The following is a 16,473-nucleotide window of genomic DNA, read 5'->3' on the forward strand; positions in this document are numbered from 1 at the left end:
GCCTAGAGGCCTAGGGACCGCCTGGCCCTGCTGGGCCCCCTCTTGGCCGCCCAGAGCTCCGCTGGTGGAGTGCACACTGGGGGCAGTGAGGGAGGCTGGCCTGTCCTGGGGTGGCCATCACGGCCCTGCCCTGCCATGGGTCCCTTTGTCCTTTCCTGTCACTGACCCCAAGGTCACACAGCCACTCTGGGGTCCTGGGCTGACAGTGGGGGAGGGCAGGGCGGGCGAGGCAGGCCCTTCAGCAGCTTCAGCAGGCAGGGTGAGGGACAGTGGGACAGGCCATGAGGGAGAGGAGAGGGGTGGGCCTGGGAGGGATGTGAGGGAAAACAGGCAGGTGACTGGGAGGGGGTGGAAAGGGGACCAGGGGAAGGGAGAAGGGACCAGCCTGCTCTGGGGTAGGGGCTGGGGACATCAGCCTGGGGTCCTCTAGAAGGCCCCGCCCAGCCTGCCTGCTCTCCATTTCCCACTGTCCACTGCCTGTGAACGCGTTACCGATGGCAGTTGGGAAGACGATGTTGTCCTTGGTGAGACCCTGAGCTTTGACCAGGCAGGTGAATCTGTCCAGCGTCCAGCGGGGCAGATTCCAGTGTCTGCCTGTGCTGACCAGTAGGAGAGCTCTCAGCCAGTCAGATGGGTGGGTGGGAGAGCCAATTGTCCCCAAGTCACCCGGTCAGTCCCAGCCCCCACCAGGGTCACCGCAGGGCTCAGAGCGAGGAGGGGGCTCACCCAGCAGACTGATCCTGATTGTGGTCTGGCTGCCCATCCGTCTGACGGACAGCAGAAGGGCAAAGACCGTGTAGTCGCCATCGACCACCTGGACGTCTTCACTGAACGTGCCGGTCCCCGCCCTCCCGCCTGGGTCAGCCTCGCCCTTGGTGTCCACAGTGAAGTGCCCAGGCTGGGCTGCTGGGATCAGCACGTAAGACCAAGTGTTGCAGCGCTTGCCACTGCGGGCGGGCAGGCAGGCGGGCAGGGCAGAGAAGGCTGGGAGGCCGGCCAGGCCCAGCCCAGAGGCCCCCAGGGAGACACAGAAGGCTGGAAACTGTCTCAGCCCTGGACCCCTCAGTCCCCCCTCTGCAGCCCACCAGTCCACATGCAGGCGGCTACCCGTCAGCTTGGCACGGAGCCCCCAGTCCCCAGGATGTGCAGTGGGAGAATGGCCTTTTCTGGGTCAGCCCTGCTCTGGGGCAGCGTGGCTGGACTCCAGTCTGCAAGCCCTGGGCCAGATGGTGTGGGGGTGAGGGGCACGGAGGGCCAAGGGCAAGCTGTCCCTGGCTGAGGCCAGCAACCCCATGTGCCACTCTCTTGGGCCTCAGGATAGCGCCCAGAGCCGCAGGGCTTCTCAAGGAGTTTGCTTGTTCAGAGAGCCCCTCGGGCAGTCGGCCTGCGGTGACACGGAGGGCGAGAATGGACCCCTCGCTCCCCCAATCAGGCCTGACCCAACCCAGGCCAGTGAGATCTCCAGGAACCTGAGGCCTGGGAGGGGTTCTGAGTGCAGCCACACCCACGCGGGTGACTTCCAGCCTCAGGGCTCTGCGCCCACCTGCCGCAGGCTGGGCCAGTGTGACGTGACTGACACCCAGTCCCCAGAGGCTGGGGGAGGATCTGGGGACACACACCCAGGTGCTGCCTGCCACCAGCCTGGGGTCCCTAGTCTGTGTAGCAGCGTCCCCTGGCTTCAGCCCAAGTCCCCAGAGGCTGGAATGCCTCTGCCTCCCTCCCCCTGGTCTGTGTGGCAATGTCCCCTGGCTTCATGATCAGATACTAGGTGGACTCCAAAAGTCCTAACCAGAGCAGTCACCTGGCCCTCTTCCCCCGCAGCAAGCCAGCCAGGTGCTCAATGAGGCGGCCAGGCTGGGGGAGGGTAGCAGAGTTAGGATTGTCCCTGGCATCCCCAAAGGGCGCCCCTCCCCCGGAGGTTCCCATAGGCTGTCCCCCAAGGCCAGATGCTTCTCCAGCCAGGTGGTGGGCTCTTCATCCAGGTGGGCCAACGAGAGCACCTGTGGCCCTGGGTGTAGCAGCTGGGGGACACTTACTCTAGCAGGGCCACTTGAAGGCTGTCCCCAGCAGACCATCTGGAGCTGCCCACTTCTCTCCTAACATTGTGAGATGACAACCGGATTGGACAGAGGTTGGGCTGAGGCAAGCAGAACTGACCCGGGGTCTATCAGCCTTGAGCTCACTGAGCAGCCTGTGCACTGGACAGAGGCCTCAGGACGTGACGCTGCAGCCCACAGTGTGACGGAGGCCATGATGGCTCCTGGGAGAGGACCCAGATCCTCGGCTTCTCAGACAAGAGAGCCCACTCACCGGGTCATGGTGTTGGAGACCTCAAAGTGGCCCTTTTGGTTGAGCCCAAATGTCGTGGAGAAGGTATTCAGCAAAGCCCGGTCTTCTCTCCTGTAGGTGTTACTTGCCAGACCAAGGACAAACCACTGCCCCTGGAACTGCAGGACGGGTGACAGCAGTCCGTACCCCACCTCGCCATACCCTGGACAGCCCTGAACCAAGATCCCTGCCAGACAGCTGCCCCAGGGCTGGGCCTGCACCACGACTCTGGCAGGGTCACAGCCTGTCCTGCGTCTGGCAGGGACTGGGTGGCCTGGCCAATTGCCAGTGGCCTTCCAGAGCCTCAGTTTCCCCACATGTGCAGAGTCTATGACCTGTGGGAGCCACAGGAGGGAATGTCAGTGTCCTGCTCTGTTGGAGGCCAGGGGAGCCTGAGAGAAGGGCTCGCCTGCCTGGACTCCGGGGCAGTGCCCGCCACCCTCCTCCCTGAACCTGAACTTGGGCCCCGGCCCACTGCCCCGCCAACCCTGTACCTGTTTACTTTGGAAGTTTGCCACCTGTGGTGGGGTGGTTGGGTCCTGGCCCTGCAGGACTGTTGGAAGGGTGAGTGACAGCAACAAGACACACCAAGGGCCCATCCTGGTAGCCACTGGCCCTAGAGGGACCTCTTTAGGGCTCACCTGGCGGGTGCCCCTCCCAAGGGGGTGTGGCGGAAGAGATGTGGAGGGAAGTCTTGGGGAGGCAGGGCAGGCAGGATGGTCCCTCCTCAGACCTCCCCCGCCGTGGTTCCCTGAGTCCCAGGCAGGAGGGACTGGGAAGGCCTGTTGGACCTGGCCTGGGCCTTGTCTTTGGATCCCTCTGTGCCTTCGCCCCCTTTCAAGTGTCCCACCAAGGTCGGGGCCCTGCCCAGCCCTGCCCTGACGACCCTTCCCAACACAGAACATCCTGTCCCAGGCAGAGAGCATGACTGGTGCAGTCCTGATGGGATATCTGCCCCACAGAGCTGTCCCCAGCCCCCAGGACTCCACATGACCCCTGAGTTGAGTGAGCGAGGGTGGCACACCAGCTGGCCTGGTGGCCAGGAGAGCATGGGCGGAGCCAGCCAGAGGGGGAGGGGAGGCGGCCTGGGTGCACCAGGGCTCCCTGGTAAGAACGGCAGAGACTTCCAAAGGGACCTCCACCCAAGCTGAGGGCAGGGGCTGTCCCCCTAATGGAAGTAGGGACCCTGCCAGGGTCCTGCCCAAAAAAGATCTAGCGAGGAGGACCCAGACATCGGCTTCCAGCTGCCCTGGCCGTTTGGAAGTCAGGCCTCAGAAGTCAATGCCCCTCTATGGACACTCCTCCTCCACCCCACTGGCAGCTGAGGAGGTCAGGAGGCTGCGGCCAGGCCCCCGCCTGACAGGGCACCTCCTCTGCGAGCTCCCTGTCCTGGCCAACTCCTCCTCTCTCCTGCCAGGGTCCCTGGCCATCTCCTCCCTCTCCCAGCCCTGCTCATGGGGGACTTGGGCCCATCCCAGGAAGTCCCTGGCCTGGCAACCTGTGCTGGGCAGGAACCCCACCACAAGGCTGAGGGCCTCAGGGCCAGACCTGCCCTCGCCTGGCAAGGGGGCAGCCTGCTGTGCTGACTGGTCCCCATGACCCCTGGCCTTAGTCACCCAGGAAGAGAATGGTGTGAACTGAGCCCAAGACTCCTCTGTACCCTGAGGTTCCAGAAGCACCTTTCTGCTCGCATCTCCTGGGGCCTTCGGGAGCCTGATCAGCAGCCCCTGGGCCCACTCTCACCCTGGCCAGACACGGCCCCTGCCCAGCTGTCTTAGTCACAGGGCACTCTGGGGAGCTGTGGGGAGCAGCAGTCAACAGCATGTCCCAAGTACAGGGACAGCTGGTCCCTCCATACACACACCCAAGCAGGGCCCTGAGGTGGACAGGGCACTGGGGACCCCGAGACAGCCCCTCACCCAGACAGGACCCAGGGCAGCCCCTGCCCCCGTTCCCGAGGCCCTCCCGCTCCCCTTCCCCGACACAGGTCTCAGAAAAGGTGACCAGGGAAGCATTAGTTTCCACAGATTCTTAAAACAATTATTCTCTTAAGATGTTGCAAATCACCTATCAGAATTCAAAGGCAAAATACAAACTATAAGAGCTCTAAATAAAAAAAGATGCACAAGGAGCTATCGTTTAACAGAACGTTTGTTCATTTTATGAAATCATGAATTTATGAAAACGAAACGCGCGTCAATTCTAACGTGCTGCATCTTCTTTTCCCAGGTCAGACCCACACTGCGGTGCAGACCCCCAGGGCAGATTCGTAGGGTCAGGCCACTCAGTCTTTTGGAAGGGTCTCTGGCGCCCCCCTCAGAACAGAGAGAAGAGCACGCAGAGTCTGGCGACAGCGCGATGGGGGACAAGGCTCTCTGTGGCTGAGAGACCTTAGGGTCTCTCGGGGTCCTATGTGATGTGGTTGCTCTTGGGGTCCCTATTTTGGGGTCTCTGGGACATGGAGCTGGAGGGCAGTCTCCTGGGTGGGGCCTGTCCCCCGGTCCCTGCCTCCCCTCTGCCTCCGGCCCTACTTCCCTGCTCTCCTGAGTCCAGCTGCACAGGGACCCTGGGGGAATGGCAGGGGGACCGCCCACAGGACACGGAGCCCATTGGGCAGCTGCTGGCTCTTCCTGGTAGCCACCCACCCCAACCTGAGTCCCACTGCTCTCTCTGAGTGTGGCTGGGCCAGCAGAAAAGGTCCAAACACCAGATAGCCATTCCTCTGTGGCCCAAAGCTCACTGGGCACCCTGGGTCTTCCCACAGCCTGAGGAAGGAGGTTGTTGGAAGGGAGGGCATAGAGAGCAGGGGCCCAGCGCAAGGTCCTGCCCCACCCCCGCCTCCCTGTCTGTGACCTTGGGGGACTCTGGGTTTGCCAGGGGGTCCTCCCGCTGTCCAGAGTCCCCATGCTCACCTTATCTGGCCCAAGCAACAACTGGCTTTCTCCCCAGAGACTCCCACCTCTCTCACCTGGGTGCCCTCCCCCAGTGTCAGGGCACCCAGGTGGCCAGTCCTGCTCTTGGAAGCCCCTGGCTCACAGTGTGCAGGACAGTGAGGCCTCAGCCCAGCCAGGCACCGTGTCCAGGGATGGTGAAGTGACCTTGCTGCCCATCTCTGATATGCCATCCTACCTCAGGCTACAGGGCCCCTGGGCCTCTGGCTCTTCAGCTTCCAGTAGGGGGTCCTGACAGGAGCCCCTCCTTAGGGAAGTCCACCCTGGGCAGGGCCCAACAGGCTGTTGGAGAGGGCGGCCCAGAGGCCAGCACAGGACAGGGGAAGACAGCTGCTGCAGGGCCACACTGAGGGGGAGTTGGGGCCCAGGGGTTCTAGGAAGCTCCCCAGCCCCACCTTGCTGGGGAGGGGGTTCTCAAACGATGGGGGAACAAGCCTCCTCCTCTTCTGGTGCGAGTGGGGACTGAAAGGAGCCAGGGGTCCACTGTGATGTTTAATGAGCTCCCAGGGGGAGGTGGCTTCTGAGAGCAGACAGGGGAGACTCCTCAAGAACCACAGGGCCCTGACCTTGACCAGCGCTGCTCTGGAGCTCACCGAGGAGGGCAGCAGGTGACCCATCACGGCTCCCGCAGGCCTTGCCCCCTCACTTCTGCAGCAGACAGGAGACTCAGCAAGGGGCAGGAAGGAACCTGCACTGTGGCCACTGGCCAGCTGCCCTGCTGCCCACTCACCATCCAGGATGTGGAACTGGTCAGCAGCCTTGCAGAAACCTGGGGGCCCAGGCAGTGGTCAGGGAGGGCAGGATGTTGGCCAGGAGGGGGACCTGCTGGGGACACTCACCATACTTGGGGAAGTATAAGATCTGGTCTTCAGTCAGGTTGGCACTTTTGACCTGCTGCTCGAACACACTCAGGACAGAGTCACTCACAGGCAGCGATCGGGCTGTGGGATAGACAGGGCCACTGGTGCAGGAGGGTGTGGGGTGCTCCGGAAACAGAGTCTGGTGTCCAGGACTAGCTGTCTGTGCCCACTCCCACCCTAACCCCACACCAGGCCCATCTAGCAGCTCCTCCCTGGACACCAGCACAGAAGGTCAGGATGGGGAGGGAAAGGGGAGGGTCTGTGATGGCCCCTTGCATGTGCAGAGCCTGGGATCCCAAGTGGACACAGGCCATCACACACCGTATAGCTTCACAGACAGCTGCCTCGCCCGCTCCAGGTATAGGACGGCGAAGCCCTGGTAGTCAGTCGCAGCAACCACCATGTGCACAGGGGCCCGGGCTCCTTGAGCTGAGGCAGAGCCACGTCAGGTATCAGTCCCTACCCAGCTCTTCAGCCCTACCCCCTCACCTGCTGCCCTCACCTTGGAGCAGGAAGCGGCCAGGGACCTCTGTGTCTCTGTAGAGCTGTCGCACCTGCCAGCAGATCCCATCCCTGGGGGTGGGGGGAGTGGGAGGAGGCGCCAGGCACTGGGGACCCGACCCAGGTGGGACCGTGTGGGATATCAGTACAGGCGACTGCAGGGCTGGGGCCGGGGGCTAGGGCAAGGGTGGTGGACCATGCCAGGACTCACAGCTTGCGGGAGGTGTTGATGACCATGGCTGCACCCTGGGGAGTCACGTGCAATGTGGTGGCCTCAGCCTGGTGACCCTGCTCCTGTAGGAAGCGGCAGGCAGAGCCCACACCCACGAGGAGCCAGGTCCCTGAAAACTGGGGTTAGGCACCAGAGGGACTCCAGGACACTGAGGGGAGAGGGTGGTCTGGACCCACCCTTGTAAAGCTGGGCAAGCTCCTGCCCCCCATCTACCTCTATTACCTGCCCCCACCTCCCTCCTTCCTCCCCCTGTCCCCAGCTTCTCACCTGCTGAGCATTGAATCTGGCCTTGGGCTGGATGCTGCTGATGAGGGTTGGGGGCCGAGGGGGTCGAACCCTCTGGGCCAGTGAGTTGGCCACCAGCAGCAGGGTCAAGAGCAGTGGGGTCTCAAGGGGCAGCATGGTGATAGTGGCAGCGATGAGGAGGCCAAGGGCAGCAATGTCCCAGGTCAGAGTCCACTGTCCACCCCCACAGGAAGCCCAGCCCAGGAAGTCCATGGCTGTCCCCTACCTCCCCAACCCCCCAACCTGGGCAGTGGTCCTCCCAGCCTCCTCAGGAGCCTGGAATCAACAGGAGCCAGGCCCCATGTTCTGGATACAAGGCCCCGGTTGGCCTTAGACTCCTTGCCCAGCTATTTCTACAACCTTGACTTCCACCGGGTCAGTGCGCAGCACCTTGCACATCTATCACCTTTAAACTACCAAACTCCGGTTTCATCCTCACAGTCAAGAACTCTGGGCTCCTGGAGCTCAAGGCCAAGGCAGTAGGCCCAGGGCAGTCTCGAACCCGCAGACCTAGAGCCCCGCCCCCGGGTGTATCGCCGCCGCCGCTCCCCCAGGGGCGCTGTTCTGGAAGAGCACGGGAGCGCGCAGGCGCACAGACGCGCAGGCGCGCGAGAGGCCGACGCGGGCTGCCGGGCGGTCGGCCCTCCGCAGCCATCGATGCCTCGGGGCTCGGAGCGTCCGGCCTGGCGGCCTCTTCCGTAGAGACGCGGGGGCGGCGGCGACGGAAGCCGCTCCGCGCAACGCAGCGGGCTGAGGCGCCGCGGTGAGTCCCGCCTCGGCTCTGCCGCACTCGCCGGCGCCCCTGGCCTTGTCCACGCCTGGCTTGGTCTTGTCCCCCGGTACCAGCCTTGTCCCCAGCGGAGTACCCCGCCTGCGCCGGCCGGGCGAATGAATGTGCTGCCGGCTGCCTGTGCCCTGTCCCGCCCCGCGGCCCTGCCCGGACCCCGTCGCCTGCCCCTTCACACCCTGACCCCCTGCCCGCACGTCCGCCACCTGGCCAGGCCCTTAGGGCAGAGGCCAAGGGCCTGCCAGGCCCCTTCTGGGAAGGAAGTCTGTCTTGAGCTGACAGTCGTACACCTTGGGGCAGCAAGGTCAGCTCAGGGGGGTCACTGGCCCTTGACGGCTTATACTCGGACCGACCAGTACAGGCAGCCCAGACCTGCTTACCTGCCCTGGCACCCAGCTCTTTCCCTGGCCCCGGGTTGGGGGGGGGGCGGTCAAAGGGCCCCATCTGCAGGATGTGACCTGGGCCAAGGCCTTTTAGAGTAGACAGATCTGGGGTCCAGCGGCCCACCTGTGCTCCACCTCAGGCTGCCCCAGGCCCAGCCGTGCTGAGGTGGCTGTGCCTGCTCCAGTGCTCTAGCAAGCCCTAGGAGCTAGCTGCAGGGGTTGGGGAGAAATGGCTGTGCAGGCTTGTCATGGAGCTGCAGTGGTCAGTGCAGCAGGACCCTCCACAAACACCCAGTCCAGTGGAATTCCCAGCGTGGCACTTGGTGGGGCTGGAGGAACAGTGGGGCTGCCACAGCTTGAGCTCCAGGTCTGCACCTCTCCTAGGGGTTGGGGTAGAGGTTTGGGTTCAGGGCAGCCTCTGGTGGATTTCAGGGCTGCCTGGGCAGAATGTCACGATGGACGAGGGGGGCACGCCCCTGCTCCCTGACAGCCTCGTCTACCAGATCTTCCTGAGCCTGGGCCCTGCGGACGTGCTGGCCGCTGGGCTGGTGTGCCGACAGTGGCAGGCCGTGTCCCGGGATGAGTTCCTATGGAGGGAACAGTTCTACCGTTACTACCAGGTGGCCCGCGATGTACCCCGACACCCAGGTCAGTACCTGCACATGCCCCAAAGCCCATTCAGCAGCCATGTGGGAGGCAAGGGCTGTCCCCTGCCATGTTCTGAGCCATGCTGGGGAGCTCCTGCTGTCTACCTGCTGGGGCCATGGACCATTCAGGCAGGAAGGGCTTCAGAGCAGAAGATGCACTCCCAGCTGAGTCCTGATTCCAGACTGGCTGGCTCCAGAGGCACCAGGGCCCTCACTCCTGGTGGCCCCACTCTTCAGGGTGGCCTTGGCTGTGGGGAGGAAGGGTTAGGACCAACACTGACAGTGACGCTGTCCTGCCCACAGCGGCCACGTCCTGGTATGAGGAGTTCCGTCGGCTCTACGACATGGTACCCTGCGTGGAGGTGCAGACTCTGAAGGAGCACACTGACCAGGTCCTGCACCTCAGCTTTTCCCACTCTGGGTACCAGTTTGCCTCCTGCTCCAAGGACTGCACTGTGAAGGTGAGGATGCCCCACCCAAGCAGGTGGGTTGGGTGGGAAACGGCCAGTCTCTGCATCCAGCAGAGAGGGTCAGCTAGGAAGAAGCACTTGTGCTGGGACCTGGAGCCCCAGCCTAGACCACAGGACCCAGTGCTAGGACATCCCTGACTGCTGGAGAGGATGGGAAGGCAGGATTCCTAGGTCCCCTGGGGTAGGGGGGATGAGATGCTTGAAGGAGTCCCCGCCCCACAGCATCTTTAGGCAGCCTCAGTGGAGAAGGGTCCAGGACTTCCTATACAGCCACCAGCCCTGGCCAGTCACCCACTGGCTCCTCTCCCGTAGATCTGGAACAACGACCTGACCATCTCGCTGCTGCACAGCGCGGACATGCGGCCCTACAACTGGAGCTACACCCAGTTCTCCCAGTTCAACCAGGACGACTCCCTGCTGCTGGCCTCAGGCGTGTTCCTGGGGCCACACAACTCCTCCTCAGGCGAGATCGCAGTCATCAGCCTAGGTGAGCAGGAGCCCGGGTGGGTCTTCCACTGCCTGTAGTCGGCAGCCTGCTCAGCTCCGCCTCCCTGCAGACTCCTTCGCCCTGCTGTCCCGCGTGCGCAACAAGCCTTATGATGTGTTCGGCTGCTGGCTCACAGAAACGAGCCTCATCTCTGGGAACCTGCACCGCATTGGAGACATAACATCCTGCTCAGTGCTGTGGCTCAACAACGCCTTCCAGGTGCGGGTGGGGCCGGGCAGGTGGACCAGGCCTGAGGAAGCTGGAGCTCCCCAGGCCTGGCCCTGCACCTACGCACCTGTCCCTGCCCAGGACGTGGAGTCAGAGAACGTCAATGTGGTAAAGCGGCTCTTCAAGATCCAGAACCTCAATGCCAGCACCATTCGCACAGTGATGGTGGCCGACTGCAGCCGCTTTGACAACCCTGACCTCCTGCTGGACGCCAGCGACCAGGCCACACCCCTCTGCCAAGTCTTTGACCTGGGTGGTGACAGCGAAGATGAGGCTGCCAGCCCGCCTTTGCGCAACCCCCGACCGGGCCGCGCCAAGGAGGGCTTGCGGCGTGTGCTGGATGGTGTGCTGGATGGGGGCACGCAACTATCGGAGCGTGCGCTGGAAACCAGGGTGGCCGAGCTGCTGGCCCAGGGTCGCACCAAGCCCCCAGAGCGCAGTGCCGCTGATGCCAGGAACAAATACCTCATTTTCACCACCGGCTGCCTCACCTACTCGCCACACCAGATCGGTAACAGCAGCATAGGGCCTGCAACACCCCAGGTCCTGCCTGGGCCTGCCTGGGCCTTCCTCGGTGCAGAGCCCTTAGGGCAGGACAGCCCATAGGTCACTTTTGCTCCTGAGGGAATGGGTCTGAGATGTGGAAGTGCAGGTAGTGCTGGTCAACCAGTGACTGGGTGCGTCTGACTCAGACCTGGGCCCCAGTATAGGCACAGCCCATGGTCCCCTCGGGTGCTATCGGGTGGGGGTGTCCTGGAGGTGACCTCCCTGCAGCTCTAGTCAGGGCCCTGGCCCGGCCTCTCCACAGGCATCAAGCAGATCCTGCCACACCAGATGACGACTGCCGGGCCTGTGCTGGGCGAGGGCCGGGGCTCTGATGCCTTTTTTGATGCACTGGACCATGTCATTGATGTGCATGGGCACATCATTGGCATGGGCCTATCCCCTGACAACAGGTGGGCCTCTGACACATCCTGGGTGGGGGTGCCTGCAGGTGACCCATACCTAGCAGCCCACCTGTACCTAGCGCATGCCCCTCGCTCAGGTACCTGTACGTGAACAGCCGCGCCTGGCCCCCAGGCTCTGTGGTGGCTGACCCCATGCAGCCACCACCCATTGCAGAGGAGATCGACCTACTGGTGTTTGACCTCAAGACCATGCGGGAGGTGAAGCGGGCCCTGCGAGCTCACCGCGCCTACACACCCAATGATGAGTGCTTCTTCATCTTCCTGGATGTCAGCAAGGACTTCGTGGCCAGGTGTGCTTGGGTGGGCCTCAGGGCTCAGGGTGGGACACAGCAGGAGGGTGGCAGGCTCATCCCAGGCATTGTCCTACAGTGGGGCTGAGGATCGGCATGGCTACATCTGGGACCGCCACTACAACATCTGCCTGGCCAAGCTGCGGCACGAGGACGTGGTCAACTCGGTGGCCTTCAGCCCCCAGGAGCAGGAGCTTTTGCTGACAGCCAGTGATGATGCCACCATCAAAGCCTGGCGCTCACCACGCACAGTGCGTGTCCTCCAGGCCTCACGCCCACGCCTGCGCCCCTTCTTCTCCTGGTTTGCCAGCCACAGGCGCTGAGGACTCCAGTGTTGGGACCCACAGGGACAAAGCCTGTGGCTATTCCCTGAGTGGGGCGGAGAAGTTCACAGCAGCCATGCCTTAGAAAGGGGACAGCCCAGCCCCACACGCTCGCTCACGCAACCTGCTCACGGCCATCAGGCTCAGCACTAGGGTGGCCGCTGTGGGCGGTACCATAGACCCCATATCAGCCTCTTGGCCAGCTTGGGTGCACAGGATACTAGACGCCCTGCTCCTTGCCCACCCCTATCCCTGGGCTGGAAGTTCACGCAGTCCTGAGCTGGCCTTGGCCTGAGCCCTTGGGACAGCCAGGGCAATCTGCACCTGGAGGCTGTGGGTGACTGCCCAATGGTGGCAGAGGGCACCTGGTTTGTGCACTGAGGCGCTTGGGAGGGGCCAGTCTGCTGGGCCTATTGTGCTGCACGTGCACACCACCTCTTCAGGGTCTTGAATAAAGAGCTGGCCACAGCACGTGGTTGTCCAGTCTCTATCCACAGGGAGGGGGCCCCGGGCACTGCTGGCCCCGCTGCCTGGTGGTGACTACCTTAGGATTCCTCCCAACAAGTGACGGGAGGCTGAAGCAGAAGTGCTGATGCAGGCATAGGTCCCTCAGACCTTTGAGGTGCCTGTGTCCTCTGCTGCGCCCTGTGCTTATGGCCCGGGGGGGACTGTCGGACACAGCCCAGGCCAGTGCTGAGCAGTGTCCCCAGGGAGTTCCTTGACTGGTGGGGAAGCACGCAGCTGCCTGGAGCTCTGGGGCTGAGGGAAGGGGCAAGGTTCAGAAGGGTCAGCCTCTACTGTGACCCCCCAAGAAGCAGCTATGCTGGGAACTTGTGTTGAGCTGCCCTCAGTCCCACCAAGGAGCAGAGAAAGGCAATGTGCAGGGAGAAGTGCCTAGTGAGGCAGTGTCCCTGCAGGCCAGGCAGCAACCAGCAGAGGCCGCCTTGGTCTTGCTGGACTCAGCCCACTGGCCACAAGGAGGGGCAAGGTTGGACTCCACATGCAGGTGGGACTTGCAGGGCGTGCAAAGAAAGCAGGCAGAAATGTAGTGAGTGTCCCTCAGCATACTCAAGGGATGGTGCCACAGGGCTGAACCACAAGACGTGCTAAGCAAGGAAAGATGGGAATGACACAGCAGCCACAGTGGGGCTCAGTGTGGCCTGCACTCCTGGCTCAGGCCAACCTCTGTCCCTAGCACTGCAAAAGCACAGGCTGGGGTTGTGGCTAAGTGGTAGAGTGCTTGCATAGCACGGTGAGGCATTGGGTTCGATCCTCAGCACCACATAAAAATAAATAAATAAAATAAACGCATCGTGTCCAACTTAAAAAAAAAAAAAAAAGCACAGTGCTACACACCAGGCACCTAAAGAAGTTGGGGGGCCAGCACCCGCAGGAAGCTGCTTGTCATAGAGTAGCCCAAGTTCAACTAGTGCACGTATGCTCCTGAAAAGCTGAAAACCATGAGCAACTCCTGAGGATGTAATAACTGTCTCATTCAAAGTGGAAAGGAGACAAGGAGACGAACAAGAGCATCCATTAAAAAAAACAAAGATGCACTGCAGAACAAAAGCAGAGAGGCAGAAAGAACGAAAAACACAGACAAATGGTGGGGAATAACAGGCAGATCCGAAAGTTCAATCCAGGACAAACGCTGGACTTCACCTGGTCAAAACCAGAGCAGCAGATGGAGGAAAATCACCGACTATCCCAGGGAAGGGGAGAAGACCAGGCAGCAGCGCCCACACCCCGACTGCAGAGCCACAGGGGCTCAGTGTTCAAAGGGAAACACGGCTGGACTAGGGAAAGAAACCTCAGAAAATCTCTGCTGAGCTTTGAACAGGAAAAGCAACCACACCTGAGCTTCATCCTGGTGAAAGTGTGGCCCAGCAAGGACACACAGCACACCCTAGAACTCGGCTACGGTGGCACGGGGATGCGAGGCCCCATGCCCTGAGCAGAACAGACCGGCAGGGCTGGAGGGGCCTCACAGCTGGCACTCATGCTGTCCAACCTGCCCCTTGGTACCCATGGCCTGACTCGGTGTGTCCAGGATCTTGAGAGGCGGCAGTCCAGGAGAGGTCTCTGATGTGAGCACAGGGATGCCCTGGATTTTTTCTCCTGTCCTTTCATGCCCAGGCCCCACTGTGGCAGGAGTGGTGGCTTTAGAAACCCGTGAGAGTGGAACTGAGTCCTTGGAGCTGTCTGCCCTGTCAGTGCAGCTGAGGTTCAAGAGGGAGGGGACCCAATTACTTCCTTCCCTTTACTTCTTGCCTCATGAACCCCACCATGGCCCAATAGAGGAAGGGTGTGACGAAGCAGGATGACTAGAGCCCCTCATGTCTGGCTGAAGGACAGGGGGAGTCTATAGAGTGGAGGCTCGGGAAGTGGTCCCATAAAATGGTTTCTGAACACAAGGCTCGGCCCCTACTGCAGAGTGATTGTCACAATCAGGTCCGACAGCCCGCTGGCAGCTTCAAGCCCAGAGAGGACCTCGAGAGCAGAGGCCTGCTAGATGACAGCATTTACACAAGGTGGGACAAGTCTAGCTCTCAGGAAGCTTAGAACATCTTGAAGACAATCCAGAATTGCCCAACACACGAAGAACAGTGAAAATGTCCCCTGGCAAGGAAAGTCTGCACAGCAGCTGAGATGAGAAGACAGATGTGAGATAGTCCACAAGTGTGAGCAGCAACCACAGCACCACGATGGATGCAGAGACATAGCATGAGCAAGACAACAGAGAAGCAAAAGTTCTACACAGAAATGGTGGACTCTACAAAAAAAGCAATCAAAACTCAAACGACCAGACTCTTTTGAGTCGTCCAGATGCAGCACAGCATGTAGGTGCACCTGTCCGCATCGACTAGCATCACCCAGCTGAAACAAGGCGGAACCAAACCACAGCCGGGGACCTGGGGGGACAATAACCAGAGCAGGAGTGCTGTGCAAAAATACTGGCTGCTAGCTTCCCAGGCACAGTGAGAGTGTGAAGCTACTTTCGAGAACCGAGTGAACCTACAACAGAATAAACCCAAAGAAATCCACTCGGGGATCCCCATTAACAAACTGCTGAAGGCTAACTCTGAAGGCAAGCCCACCAGCAGTGGCCTCCAGGCAGTGCGCTGAACAACGGTGGGTCTCTCCTCAGGACCACGGAGGTCACAGGAAGAGCACAACCTTAACATGCTGGGCAGGGTGGGGGTCTGACAGCCTGAACTCTATCTTGAAAGTGTCCTTCACAAATAAAGGTGAAATAAATCCATCAATAGAAGGAAACACAAGAGTCTGCTGCCAGCAGGCCCAAGGGGCCTGACACAAAGGGCGAGCGGGCAGGCACTGAGCCCTGCACAGGCGCTAAGAAAGATGCTGGCAGCCGGGAAAAGGCAGCACTACTGGGAACACGGTGGAAGGACCCCACATCCTGATTAAAGCAGCCTGTAAAAGCACAGTATGCATTTTGATCCTTAGGACAACACGACAAGCATTATGCAGAAGAGCAAAACTAAAATGGAATACCAAAAATGCTCAGAAAACTACAGCATTGCAAACAGGAAAAAGCAAACAGAGGAACAGACCAGAGAACCATCAGAAAACAAATGTGAAATGGTAAACTGAAATCTAACCATATCAATAATCACAACATCGGGGCTGGGGCTGCAGCTCAGTGGCAGAGCACTTGCCTAGCACGTGAGGCACTGGGTTCCATCCTCAGCACCATATAAACCAGGACCCAACTACAGGAAGGCCTCATGCAAGTAATGACAAGGAGGTCCCAAGGAAGGATGGATGTGTCCCCACAGAAATGCCCATGAAAGGATACAGGACTGGCCATGAGTGAGGGGCATAGCACACCTGGCAAGAGTCCTCCAGGGATGAAGAGGGACTGAGGATGATGACAGGGGAAGTGTACCAGGGGGACCCCTGAATAAAGTCTCAAACACAAGAGCAGAAAGCAGTGGACTGGGAGAAGTGCAGACCCACAATCTCAGGACAGGCAAGGACGGGTCGTTCCCTAGGACGGCCACTGCAAGGCACCGCAGACCAGGTGGCTTACCATAGTGCAGATTTGTGGTTTTGAGGTTCTGGAGAGCAGCTGTGGACATCAAGGATGGTGGGGAGTCTGCCCAGTCTCTCCCCAGCTGCTGGTGGCTTACGGCTGTCTCTGGCACTCCTTGGCTCCAGGGTGCCACTCTCCTGTCTTCTGTCTTCACACGGCCGTCTTGTCCCTGTGACCATCCATCACCTTCCCTTTATGTCTGTGTCTAAATCCCCTGTCTATAGGGACATCTGTCATGCTGTGTTAGGGCCCACTCTAATGATCTCCTTTTAACTTGATTACCTTTATAAGAACCCTACTTCCAAGGTCCTGGGGGCTAGGGCTCCAACATACCCATTTGGGTGGGTACATAATTCAACTCCTCCCAACCACCTAACTGGTAAGCACAGAACATTCCAGTCCACACCAGAAGAGTTGCACCTGGACCACCTCCCCTACGGACCAGAGCCCAGGCTGGGGCAAGTCTCTGCATGTCCCCTACGTTATTCAAGACAAGTGCCACACTATATTTTTTTCCTCCAGTACTGGGAATCAAACCCAGGGGGCACTCTTCATCAAGCTACATTTCCAGCCTTTTTTCCCCCTTTCTTTGCAACAGTCTCATTAAGTTGCTGAGGGACCCTCCTGCCTCAGCCTCCCAAGTGGCTGGGATCGCAGGTGTGGCCACTGTGCTGCA

The 16,473-nt window shown here is 60.6% G+C and overlaps 4 protein-coding genes and 1 long non-coding RNA gene across 9 annotated transcripts in view; 2 read left to right on the forward strand and 3 right to left on the reverse strand.

Moving 5' to 3' along the window:
* Positions 1–10: 10 nt before the first annotated feature.
* Positions 11–3,721, reverse strand: Lcn12 (lipocalin 12). 2 transcript variants are annotated; one of them, XM_046465741.2, is made up of 5 exons: positions 2,823–3,721; positions 2,311–2,447; positions 2,037–2,096; positions 727–947; positions 11–594 (listed from the first exon to the last, which is right to left on the reverse strand). In XM_046465741.2, the coding sequence occupies exons 1-5, from the start codon at positions 3,252–3,254 to the stop codon at positions 248–250; spliced, it is 1,197 nt and encodes a 398-aa protein (XP_046321697.1). In that variant the 5' UTR covers positions 3,255–3,721; the 3' UTR covers positions 11–247. The 2 variants fall into 2 exon arrangements, with proteins under 2 accessions (XP_046321697.1, XP_046321700.1); XM_046465744.2 differs by having other exon boundaries at positions 2,311–2,400; positions 2,823–2,922.
* Positions 785–4,460, forward strand: LOC131425004 (uncharacterized). The gene is made up of 2 exons (XR_009228736.1): positions 785–919; positions 2,407–4,460. It is a non-coding gene; the product is annotated as an uncharacterized LOC131425004 (long non-coding RNA).
* Positions 4,461–5,758: 1,298 nt separating this feature from the next.
* On the reverse strand, positions 5,759–7,354 carry C8g (complement C8 gamma chain). Of its 2 annotated transcripts, none has more exons than XM_046465747.2 (7): positions 7,140–7,354; positions 6,852–6,886; positions 6,642–6,712; positions 6,461–6,568; positions 6,119–6,220; positions 6,010–6,048; positions 5,759–5,927 (listed from the first exon to the last, which is right to left on the reverse strand). In XM_046465747.2, exons 1-7 carry the CDS (start codon positions 7,272–7,274, stop codon positions 5,896–5,898), a joined length of 522 nt encoding a protein of 173 aa, XP_046321703.1. In that variant the 5' UTR covers positions 7,275–7,354; the 3' UTR covers positions 5,759–5,895. The 2 variants fall into 2 exon arrangements, with proteins under 2 accessions (XP_046321703.1, XP_046321702.1); XM_046465746.2 differs by having other exon boundaries at positions 6,852–6,988; positions 7,140–7,346.
* A 418-nt stretch (positions 7,355–7,772) lies between these two features.
* Positions 7,773–12,211, forward strand: Fbxw5 (F-box and WD repeat domain containing 5). Of its 3 annotated transcripts, none has more exons than XM_058585892.1 (9): positions 7,773–7,920; positions 8,760–8,975; positions 9,278–9,435; positions 9,757–9,931; positions 10,002–10,150; positions 10,241–10,670; positions 10,968–11,115; positions 11,205–11,417; positions 11,497–12,211. In XM_058585892.1, the coding sequence occupies exons 2-9, from the start codon at positions 8,783–8,785 to the stop codon at positions 11,738–11,740; spliced, it is 1,710 nt and encodes a 569-aa protein (XP_058441875.1). In that variant the 5' UTR covers positions 7,773–7,920; positions 8,760–8,782; the 3' UTR covers positions 11,741–12,211. The 3 variants fall into 3 exon arrangements, with proteins under 3 accessions (XP_058441875.1, XP_058441876.1, XP_046321694.1); XM_058585893.1 differs by lacking the exon at positions 7,773–7,920 and adding an exon at positions 7,939–8,248; XM_046465738.2 differs by lacking the exon at positions 7,773–7,920 and having other exon boundaries at positions 7,939–8,975.
* Positions 12,212–15,395: 3,184 nt separating this feature from the next.
* The window catches only part of Traf2 (TNF receptor associated factor 2), a 38,872-nt gene continuing 37,794 nt past the window's right edge, over positions 15,396–16,473 (reverse strand). The window contains exon 11 of the mRNA XM_058585899.1: positions 15,396–15,966. Within this exon, the coding sequence (XP_058441882.1) occupies positions 15,791–15,966 (176 nt within the window). The 3' untranslated portion in view covers positions 15,396–15,790. The remainder of the gene's footprint in view (positions 15,967–16,473) is intronic.

The sequence above is a fragment of the Marmota monax genome, unplaced genomic scaffold (genome assembly GCF_021218885.2).
Source record: "Marmota monax isolate L192 unplaced genomic scaffold, Marmota_monax_Labrador192_F-V1.1 WCK01_AAM20220418_F8-fsc00167, whole genome shotgun sequence".
Classification (NCBI taxonomy): domain Eukaryota; kingdom Metazoa; phylum Chordata; class Mammalia; order Rodentia; family Sciuridae; genus Marmota; species Marmota monax.